We start from the raw sequence: 10,965 nt of genomic DNA, 5'->3' as shown, positions 1-10,965 counted from the left end.
TTTGTTGGTGACAGTAGGTTTTTTTTGTTTGGCTCGTTGGCTGTTTTTTAGGCTAACTTTGAATTTGAGGCAATCCTGCCACAGCCTTCCAAATGTTGGAATTATAGGCACAAATCACCAGGTTCAGCTTGCAATTTGCAATTTTATCCTAGTATCTCTAGGAAAATTATCTTGGGGAACTTTTGTTTCCCAGCCCCCAACAACCCTCTGACACACACACACACACACACACACACACACACACACACACACACACGGCACAGACCCAAAAAATTGGAATGACTGGCTTTACTTGATTTGAGGTGAGATGAACCTCTTTAGAGTTTAGAGGCCTTGCTGGGCTTTGGGGGCGTGGGCGGGAGGGGGCTACAGCAGAGGGCATGTCACTTCAAGCATAGCCGAAGCAGAGAACCCTCTGAGAGAAACGACTAAAAGGAGAGGCGAGTGGCACTTTCAGTCGACTTCTCCTGCGTGGGCAAGAGGGGCGGTCACAGCTTCAGAAACTCCCGAGCCCACCAAGTGGCCAGCCCCAGCTACAGGTCCCAGGCAGCTCCTGGGCACCGTACTCAGCCATACCCTTTCTGGTCCTCTTTTCTTGCTACCCGACAGGAGTCGCAGGTCCCTGAGCACACAGGGCCCAGCCCTTGCACAAGCTGAGTCACATGACTAAAGAAGGGGCAGTCCTTGGTGATGCTCCTGGTTCGGCCCCAGAAGCTCCATTGTTCTCTAGGCTGAACCCAGAGGTGAGGAAACAGGATGCGGTCAGCACGAGAGGCTACTGCTGGGACTAGGCCAAGGATCTCAGCACAGTGGTCCTGCTGGGCCTCTCACACCATCTTAATGTTCAGAGTATGGATCTGGGCCAGGTTCTGACGCTGGGCCTTGACCGTGCGTAGGCGTCTCCCATGCAGCGTGAACTGGGACCAGGTGAAGAGCTGCAGCAGTGCACAGGTGATGGGGACAAACACCAGCAGGTAGAAGCAGCCCTGGCGGAGTGTGGGAGCCTGTGCGGGGGCTGCGGCTGGGGCTGGCAGCTCTGGCCATGGCCGAACGCTCCCCACAGGGGTCATTGGGGGCTGCTGAAAAAGGTCGTGACCTGGGGTGAGAGCACACAAGAGGAGCATGGTCAGCCCAGTTAACCCTTCAAAGCCCATAGGATGGTAAAAGAAACATCACAAGTGTCCTAAGCCACAACTAAAAGTGTGCTTAAGACTGGCAAGAGGCCGGGCAGTGGTGGCGCATGCCTTTAATCCCAGCACTTGGGAGGCAGATGGATCTGTGAGTTCGAGGCCAGCCTGGTCTGCAGAGCGAGTTCCAGGACAGCCAAGTCTATACAGAGAAACCCTGTCTCAAAATACAAAACAAACAAAAAAGTCTTTTTAAACTGTCACTGTTGGCTGGCTTCAATATTACAGTCTCCTAACGAGTAGCTGGGATTATAGGTATATGCCACAATTCCTAACCACAAATCTATCATCTATATTTTACTTGAAAAAAATTTTTGAAACAGGGTCTCTCTAGTAATCCTGGCTTTCCTGGAACTCACTATGTAGACCAAATTGGCCTCAAATTCACAGAATTCACTTCCTGACTCTGCCTCCCAAGTTCTGGAAATAAAGGCATATGCCACCATATCCAGCTACTGCTCCAGCTGCTTTCTATTCTTTCCTTCCTCCTCCTCCTCCTCCTCCTCCTCCTATCTAGTCCAGACTAGCTCTAAATTCCTTATGTACTCAAGGATGACTTCAGACTTCCGATCCGCCTGCCTCCACTTCCTGAGTGCTGGGATTGCGGGTATCCATCACCACAGCGAGTCACCCGGTTCCAGAGTTAAACTCAAGGCTTCATACATACTTGGCAAGTGCTCTTCCTACTACACTACAGCCCTGGCACATTGTTCTTTACTGAGACAGTATCATGCACCCTAGGTTGTTGTAGCTGAAGGGAATGCTTGACCTCCTCATCCTCCTACCTCCATCTCCTAGATGTTAGAATCTCAGGTCTCTTCCATCTTGCCAACTCCTACCAGATCCATTCTTCCGTTTGCTTGGTTTGCTCCCCGCCCCACCCCTTTAATCATTTAATTTTACGTGCATAGGTGTGAGGGTGTCATATCCCCTAGAACTGGAGTGATCAACAGCTGTGAGCTGCCATGTGGGCTTTGGGAACTGAACCCAGGACCTCTGGAAGAGCAGCCAGGGCTCTTAACCACTGAGCCATCTCTCCAGCCTGGTTTGCTTTTTGAGACAGGGTTTCTTTGTGCAGTCATGGCTGACCTAGGACTTACCCTGCAGACCAGGCTGGCCTTGAACCCTTTTCTCACATCCTTCCCCTCTCACGAGAGACACCATCATATCTCATGCCTCTCGGTCCTCAGCAATCACTCCCTGACACTCATGTGTCACCTCAGTTCCCAATGCACCCCACTGCGCCCTCCCTAGCCCAAGCCTCGACAGCCTCTGGCCCTGTGTCTTTATGACCTCCGAGCTGCTGACCACACTGATCTGTATGTATTATCCGGGCAGCTCGAGCAAACTTCTTCCAAACATCAATCTGACCAGGTCTCTTCCCAGCCCCTAATTCTCCAAACAGCTTCCTTAAACGCTGAAAACCCAGTCCATAGGTCACCCTGTCCACCCTTCTCCCTGTCTAAAACATTTTTTTCTAAGACAGGGTTTCTCTGTGTAGCCCTGGCTATACTGGAATTTGCTCTGTAACCAGGCTGGCCTCAGACTCACAGATCTGTCTGCCTCTGCCTTCTGACTGCTAGGATTAAAGGCATGCACCACCAACACCCATCTAGAATCTAAGCTCCAAGACAGCTAAGATTTCATATGCCCTACCATGTTACTCCCCTTACACACAGAGCCCAGCCTATACAGGTCTATGCTGATCTGTTGAATGAATCAGTTCACTTATGAAAACATGGAGGGGTGGGCCAGCAAGGCTTAGCATCCCAAGGCAGCACAGGCCTACGCACAGCCCTTCTGTCCCCCTCACTAGACCCAGAGCTGGTACAAGCAAGCTGTGTTCCATGAGCCTTACCTGTGTAGAAGCAGAGAAGCCAGGTGCCCAGCAGTGGGGCAAAGGTCTGGCCAGGTTTGGTCACCAGGGCAACCATGCCAAAGAGGAGCGCCGAGGCTGCCTGCTTCCGATGGTTCAGTACCAGGTCCTCATCCACCAGGTCAGTGACCACCAGTGTCAGCAGCTTACAGGTACCCTCAGTGAAGACACGGTTGCTGCCCAGGGAGAGAGAGGCCAGCGTAAAACGGGTGGACACAGAGGTGTGGGGGCGAGGGCAGGCGGGGCATACCTGGCAATGAAGAAGCAAAGCAGGCCGGGGTGGTCTGGGCCAGCCAACAGCATGAGGAGGCTAAGGCTCAGCTTGAGCAGGAAGAGCCCCCGCACCACTGCATAGACACCCCAGCGCCGGCACAGGGGCAGGAAGTACAGGTTGTTGAGATGAGGAGCGACATAGGAGATGCCTGGGGAGGGAAGAGGGGCCCACTTCTTCAGAAGCAATGCCTCGGCCTCAACAGGGTTGGCAACTGACATTGTAATAATCGGGCTCAGTTTGCATTCATTGCAAACAGACAATGTCTTGTACTTTTCGCATGTTATTAGCATATTTTAATTTTTATTTTATATGGATGCATGTCTTGATGGCATATATATGCAATATATATGACATATATGATATATATACACATATATGATATATGTATGTTTTATGTGTACGCATGTTTTGGTTGCAGAGGCCAGAAGAGGGCATTGGATCCCCTGGAACTGGAGTTACAGACAGCTGTGAGCCACCATGTGGGTAAACGGAAGTCAAACCTGGAACCTCTGGAAGAGCAGCAGTGCTCCTAACCACTGAGCCATCTCTCCAGTCTGCTTTTCACACCGTAATTTCCACAAGCCCTTTGGGGTAGGTATTGTAGTCCCTTGGGATCATGGCTGTTGACTCTAGTACCCCTCATGGCTAGCAAAGTCTATGGATTTTCAAGACCTTGATATCAAACGACATTGTATCTGCACAGGGTCTATATACATACTCCCAGATACTTTTGTTTGTCTTTTAATTTAGTGTCTACATGTCCTTAAGCTCATTTGTCTGTTTGTTTGTTTGTTTGTCTGTTTGTTTGTTTGTTTGTTTGAGACAGGGTCTCTCTGTGTAGCCCTGGCTGTCCTGGAACTTACTCTGTAGACCAGGCTATCCTCAAACTCTCACAGAGATCCACCTCCTTTGCCTCCCACTGCTGGGGTTAAAGGTATGTGCCATTACACTCTACCTACTTTGTTTTGTTTTTGTTTTGAAACAGGATCTCAATATGTAGACCATCCTGGCCTCAAACTCCCAGAAATCGGCCTGCTTTTTTCTTCTGGGTGCTGGGATTAAAGGCCTACACTGCCATGCTCAACCTTTTATTTCATTAAAATAAAAACTTCGGGCTGGTGAGATGGCTCAGTGGGTAAGAGCACCCGACTGCTCTTCCAAAGGTCCTGAGTTCAAATCCCAGAAACCACATGGTGGCTGGAAACCACCTGTAATGAGATCTGCATAACGACTCTTCTGGCGTATCTGAAGACAGCTTCAATATTCTTATGTATTATAATAAATAAATCTTTATAAAAAATTCAATTTCAATTTTTTTTGACACAGGATTTCATATATCCAAGTCTAGCCTCAAACTTGCTATGTAGTCTAGGCTGACCTTGAATTTGTGGTCCTAACCATACCTCCCAAGTCTGTCAGTTATAGATGTGGACCACCGTGCCATGTTTATGTGGTGCTAGGGAATCCAGTCCAGCAGGGGAGGATCATCCAGGTTCTACCAACTGAGCTACATCCTCAACTCCTCTCATACACTTTAAATTCTCTTTTTGTTGTTTTCCTTTTTAAAAATTATTTGCTGTTTGAGGTGTTCTTATTGTTGTTACTGTTTATTAATTAGTTAACTTATCAATTTAATATATGTATTTATTAGATCCAGGGTGGCATCAAACTCTCCTCAATCCTGCCTCGGTTTCTGTAATGCTGAGATTACAGGTGTATGTCATCAAGCTTGGCCTGATGTCTTGATTATAATATTCAGTGCCATGTAAATGCTATGCAAATACCTGTTACACTGTATCAATTAGGAGACAGGGCCAGGAAAGAAAAAGGCTTTAGGGTCAGTGAGATGGCTCAGCAGGTAATGAGGCTTGCTACCAAGCCAGGCGACCTGAGTTTGATCCCTGGGTCCCACATGGTGGAAGAAAAAAACCATTTCCTGAAAATTGTCCTATGTCCTCCAGATGTGCACCACAGCATGCGTGCACCACACACTCTCCACACAAGCAGTAGATAATAAACATGTGAGCATAACGACTGCATGTTTAGCCAGGCGTGGTGGCGCACGCCTTTAATCCCAGCACTCGGGAGGCAGAGGCAGGCGGATTTCTGAGTTCGAGGCCAGCCTGATCTACAGAGTGAGTTCCAGGACAGCCAGGGTTACACAGAGAAACCCTGTCCCGGAAAAAACAACAACAACAACAAAAAGACTGCATGTTTAATGGAGCCACAGATCTTTCTCCTAACACTCTGGACCCAGGGTTGGCTGACCGATGGGTATGAAACAGATCAACACAGGGGCCACTGTATTATTATCACCCTCCCGTTACAAAGGAGAGTGGTGGGAAAAACAAAACAAAAAACAAAAAAGCAGGGTGTGGCAGCGCAGACTTTAATTCCAGGCCTCAGGAGGCAGAGGTAAGAGATCTCTGTGAGTTTGAGGCCTTGCGTGGTCTACAGAGCAAATTCCACAAAAATCAAAACTACACAGAGAAACCCTGTCTCAAAGAAGAAAAAAAAGAAAGAAAGAAAAGAAAAACAAAACAAAACAAAACAAAACAAACAAAAAATGAATGGCTCAGAAAGAATAAAAAGTACAGCCAAGTCCACTCAGATAACAGCACAGCGGCCGGGCGCTGCACTTTGTCACAGTGCCTCTGGGTGTCACCATCGCTCCTGACTGAAATGAGATCCACTAACCTCCACCCACGGAGAACAGACCTGGGGCAGCACGTGGGAGCCGCTGGCCCGAGGCACTACTCACCCAACAGGAAGGAGCCAGTGGACAGGGAGATGTGGTCAGACAGCAAGTGTTCCAGGAAGAGGGGGAAGAAGTTACTGTTGAAGTGACAGTGGAACACCTGCAGGACAGAGGGTGGGGGTGGGGGGCAGGAGGACATGACAGTTCACAGGCCAGCAGGGGAGAGCAGCAACCCAGCCCTGGTCCCCAGAGCAGGAGTGCACACTGTCCCACATCACCAAACATGGAATATGCCCAAACAAACCTAAATGACAATCCCTTGTGGCCTATGGAATTTTAGCTTGAAGGCATAGTAAAATTAGCAAATAGAACAATTTTTATGTTTTCGTGGCATAAGAATAAATCATTTTTAAGTCTGGCTAACTTGTATACACCTAGGTTTTAGAAGTGGTTTTTGATGTGGTTTTTTTGGTTTTGTTTGTTTTTTTGTTTTTGGGGTTTTTTTTTTGTTTTTTCGAGACAGGGTTTCTCTTTATAGCTCTGGCTGTCCTGGAGCTCACTTTGTAGACCAGGCTGGCCTCGAACTCAGAAATCCGCCTGCCTCTGCCTCCCCAGTGCTGGGATTAAAGGCGTGCGCCACCACGCCCGGCTGTTTGTTTGTTTTAAAAAGGTTGTTTCAGGAGCTAGAGAGATGGCTCAGTGATTAAGAGCTCTGGCTGTTCTCTTCCAGAGGTTCGAAGATCAACTCCCCGGGCCCACATGATAGCTCACAGCCTTCTTAACTCTAGTTCCCTGGGATCTGACAGCCTCTTTTAGCTCCCTGGGTACCAGGCACACACTTGTACACAAACAGACATTCAGGCCAAACACCCATAAACATGAAAGAAGAATTAAAAAGAAAAAAAGGAAAAAAAAAAGGATTCTTCAGTCTTATGATGGATGAAGACAAGGCCTTGGAGGCTGAGACCTGCCAAAGCTCACAGGGAGAGAGGCAGGGGTGTAGCTCAGTGGGAGAGTGATTCCCTAAAAATATACAAGGCTCTGGTTTCAACAGTTCTAGGCACCATGGGGATGAGGGGGCAGGGGAGAGAGATGACACAAGGGAGTACGGAACACAGAAAGTGCTAGAAACTAGCTCTCCTGACTTCCCACATTTCCAGCTCTTGAAGGAGGGGTGAAGGAAAGATTCTCCATACCTGTACCAGGTCCATGCCCACGAACCACAGGAAGTTTTGGTGGCGCGCCAGTTGCCGGAGGTACTGGCCCAAGGTGATGCTGCCTGCTTCCTCACCACCCACTGGCGGCTCCTCTTCACACACGCTGTCGGCAGAGGGGAAAGGAAAACGTGGGGTTACGCCAGCGTAGGCCAGGACTGGGTGTTAAAATCAGGCTCCGAGCGTAGAAAGCCAAGGCTAGTCACTTACCCACCATCCAGGTCCAGGCCCGGGCAACCCCTGTCCCTTCTGGTCGCTTCAATCCGCCGCTTCAACAATTGTGTGGTCCCCAGAAAGCCCAGCCCAGAGCCAGCAGCTAGTACCACACAGAAGGCACGGAAGGAGGAAAAGTCCTCCTTGTTCCAAAAGGCGTAGGAGGCGAAGACAGACAAGGAGCCAGCTGCACTGAAGAGGGAGCAATAAAAGTTGAGGTGGGTGCGGTCGTGGGCTGAGAGCGCCAGGTCGGCCAGCAAGGCATGGTGGTGGAGGTCCACGAGCGTCAGGAAGCCATCATAAAGGCACAGGCACAGTAAGAATTGCAAGCCAGCAGGGGCCCAGGGCACCCAGAATGCCAGGAAGGACAGTGCCAGCAGCGGCCCATGCCAGCCCAGAGCCCGGACCCGGGTCAGCACCACATGTCTGGAGGAGAGTCCTGCTCCTGACCTGTCAGGGAGAGGAAGGTGTTAGGAGGTAACCCTTAAACCAGGGCAGGCCCTGGTTCCCCTGGCTGGGCCCAAGAGACAGATGGAGGAATTCACACCTAGATACACACCCCAAGTCTCCAGCCCCTGACCTGAGACAGCTTACCCTCTCCTCAGTCCTACTGCCCTACCCAAAGTGCTATGGGATACCGATTCTCAGGGCCAGGGCCCAAAAAGGGAAAGGGAAGGGAGTGTCTAAGAAGCAAGGGATGAGCCCCATGTCACACTAGGGTCAACCCCTTCCCCTGGCTGAGCCATGCCCCTATCACATCTGGGTTCCCTCCCTCCCCTCCCCCAAATATGAGCAGCAGTCCTTCATTCGGGGGATCATCAGAGCCGGACGGGGCAGTGAAGTGCCATCCCCTAAGACACACCGGGGCTGGGAGCTGAGGAACTGACGGTCACTGAGCCAGCCGAAGAGGGGGTCATTGAAGCTGTTCCAGAGGAGAAATACCGTCTGCAATAAGAGAGAGATGGGCAGGTGGGGTGTACAGGGCTCCCTAACACCAGTCCATGCACCTTCCCCAAAGATGGCAGTTCTTCCTGCCGGCAAGCTTTTGTGCATGTTCCTCTGCCAAAACCCCTCTGGTGGCTGGTACACACATTGAACTCCAGCAACCCACTGCAGCCGCTAAGTGTATCCAGCCGATTGATGCCCGTGGGTATATTATATATGAACATACAAACAGCGGAGCGCCAAGGCAGTGGCCAAGAGTGCTTCTAGAATCCTCCTGAAGAGTCCTTAAGGGCTGGAGCGATGGCTCAGAGATTAAGAGCACTGCTCTTCCAGAGGTCCCAAGTTCAGTTCCCAGCAACCACATGGTGGCTCACAACCATCTGTAATGGGATCTGATGCCCTCTTCTGGTGTGTCTGAAGAGAGCTGCAGTGTACTCATATGAATAAATAAATAAATAAATAAATAACCCTACCAGCTTTTCTGGCTGAGTTTTGCACAGTCTGCCCAAGAGCCTAACACTGGGACAGGACCCAGCACCTTCTGTCTACCTGGAAACCCGATGCCCAGTCTCCCACTGTGCTAGCTGCCCCATGCTTGGCCTACCTCTCCAACCCAGAAGGACACTTTATTGATCTTATACACCGAGACGAAGGTGTCCACGTAGTACAGCAGGAACACATTGTGCAGGATGGAGGTGAAGAGGGCCAACGAGCCGTACACCACAGCTGTGGGCAGGCCCAATAGCCAGGCTTGGGGCCAGTCCAGCCCCATGGCTGCTGGTGGAGCCTCAGCCCCAGGGGCACTGCGGAGGACTCACAGACATTACCCGTCCGACCATCCTCGTCTCTGGGGAAGAAGAAGCCAGTGAGCAACAAGGGTCAGAGAGAACTACCTCTCCAGCCAGCTCTCTGAGACCTTCAATAACCATAAAATGAATAACTCATTCCAGGCTGGGGTCTGTATAGCTCTGCGATTGCCTATTAGTCTAGCTCCTACATTTAATCCCTGACACCAAAAAAAAAAAAAAAAAAAAAAAAAACAACTTTTTTTTTTCTTAGACTCATTTCCTTTGGAAGGAATTTGCGTATAATACAAAGCTGATGGGCCGGGTGTGGCGGCGCATGCCTTTAATCCCAGCGCTTGGGAGGCAGAGGCAGGCGAATTTCTGAGTTCAAGGTCAGCCTGGTCTACAGAGTGAGTTCCAGGACAGCCAGGGCTACACAGAGAAACCCTGTCTCGGAAAAAAAAAAAAAAGGACAAAGCTGGTGAATTACCCATGAGGTACAGCAGAAACATCTAAGCGAGATGCTCTAGAAATGCTACGGGAAACTGAGATGGCTCATGGGAAGAGAAGGCAGGCATCCAAGTACTCAAACAGGATACTTGGCATGCCGTCTAACCAAGATGGTCTAGCTGTGACCTGGGGGTGGGGGGCCACAGTGTGCTTATAGGGTAGGCAGCCCCAATAAGGTTAACCCTAGTTTCTTTTAGACCAGAGAGATTAAACGGAAAAGCTCATAGAAAATACTCTATGAGCCAGGCATGATGGCATACACCTCTATGCCCAGCTCTGGGAAGACCGCTAATTCCATGTCAGCCTGGACTACATGGTTCAGGCCAGCCTTGGTGACGGGATGAAACGCTACTGAGAAGGGTGTTTAATCAATGCGCACTGACATGACTGTTATCTTTACACAACCCCTAGGAAGCACTATTATGGTCTTGTAGAACAACTCAAATTAAAATATGCTGAGGGGGGCTGGTGAGATGGCTCAGTGGGTAAGAGCACCCTACTGCTCTTCCGAAGGTCCAGAGTTCAAATCCCAGCAACCACATGGTGACTCACAACCATCCGTAATGAGACCTGACACCCTCTTCTGGTGTGTCTGAAGACAGCTACAGTGTACTTACATATAATAATAAATAAATAAATCTTTAAAAAAATTATTTAAAAAAAAAATAAAATAAAATATGCTGAAGACCTTAGCCGATATCACATAGCAAAAAAGCAATAGATTTGAATCCAGACTTCACATATTCCCTGGTTTCTCATCGACGCGTATAAATGTTTCCCTTTCTTGAATCCAGGTTTATCTGATGCTAAAGCCTTTCTAATTGACCTCCAAAATTCAATTTCTATGCACCACCGGGGCAAATGGAAAAAGCTCTCGAGAAATCTAACCTGTAATAACAAAATGCAAGACTAGGCATGGTGGTACACACCTCTGATCCCAGCATGTAAGAGGCCAAGGCAGGTAGATCTCTATGAGCTCAAGGCCAGCCTGGTCTACACCTTGAGCCCCAGGACAGCCAGGGCTACATATTGAGACCCTGTTCAAAACAAAAACAACGTAACAAAAGATCAAGATATGGCTGGCTGCGGTGGTATATGCTTCTGATCCCAGCACTTAGGAAGCAGAACATGCCAGCATGGTCTACTTACTAAGTCCCAGACTCCTCGTGGCTTGCCAAGACTGCTTTCTTATAGAGCCCAGGACCACCAGCCCAGGGATGGCACCACCCACGATAGGCTGCACCACCCCCCATCAATCACTAA

At 49.5% G+C, this 10,965-nt stretch overlaps 1 protein-coding gene across 1 annotated transcript in view; it reads right to left on the bottom strand.

Moving 5' to 3' along the window:
• Nucleotides 1-273: 273 nt before the first annotated feature.
• Mfsd13a (major facilitator superfamily domain containing 13A) overlaps nucleotides 274-10,965 on the bottom strand; it is a 19,072-nt gene continuing 8,380 nt past the window's right edge. The window contains exons 2-9 of the mRNA XM_021151744.1: nucleotides 9,012-9,254; nucleotides 8,325-8,407; nucleotides 7,460-7,912; nucleotides 7,232-7,355; nucleotides 6,099-6,195; nucleotides 3,314-3,485; nucleotides 3,046-3,239; nucleotides 274-1,096 (exon numbers count right to left, since the gene is read on the bottom strand). Of these exons, the coding sequence (XP_021007403.1) occupies nucleotides 828-1,096; nucleotides 3,046-3,239; nucleotides 3,314-3,485; nucleotides 6,099-6,195; nucleotides 7,232-7,355; nucleotides 7,460-7,912; nucleotides 8,325-8,407; nucleotides 9,012-9,179 (1,560 nt within the window). The 5' untranslated portion in view covers nucleotides 9,180-9,254 and the 3' untranslated portion in view covers nucleotides 274-827. The remainder of the gene's footprint in view (nucleotides 1,097-3,045; nucleotides 3,240-3,313; nucleotides 3,486-6,098; nucleotides 6,196-7,231; nucleotides 7,356-7,459; nucleotides 7,913-8,324; nucleotides 8,408-9,011; nucleotides 9,255-10,965) is intronic.

The sequence above is a fragment of the Mus caroli genome, chromosome 19 (genome assembly GCF_900094665.2).
Source record: "Mus caroli chromosome 19, CAROLI_EIJ_v1.1, whole genome shotgun sequence".
Taxonomy (NCBI): Eukaryota; Metazoa; Chordata; class Mammalia; order Rodentia; family Muridae; genus Mus; species Mus caroli.
The sequence above is the reverse complement of the archived record's forward strand: the minus strand, read 5'-3'. Positions and strand labels throughout refer to the sequence as shown.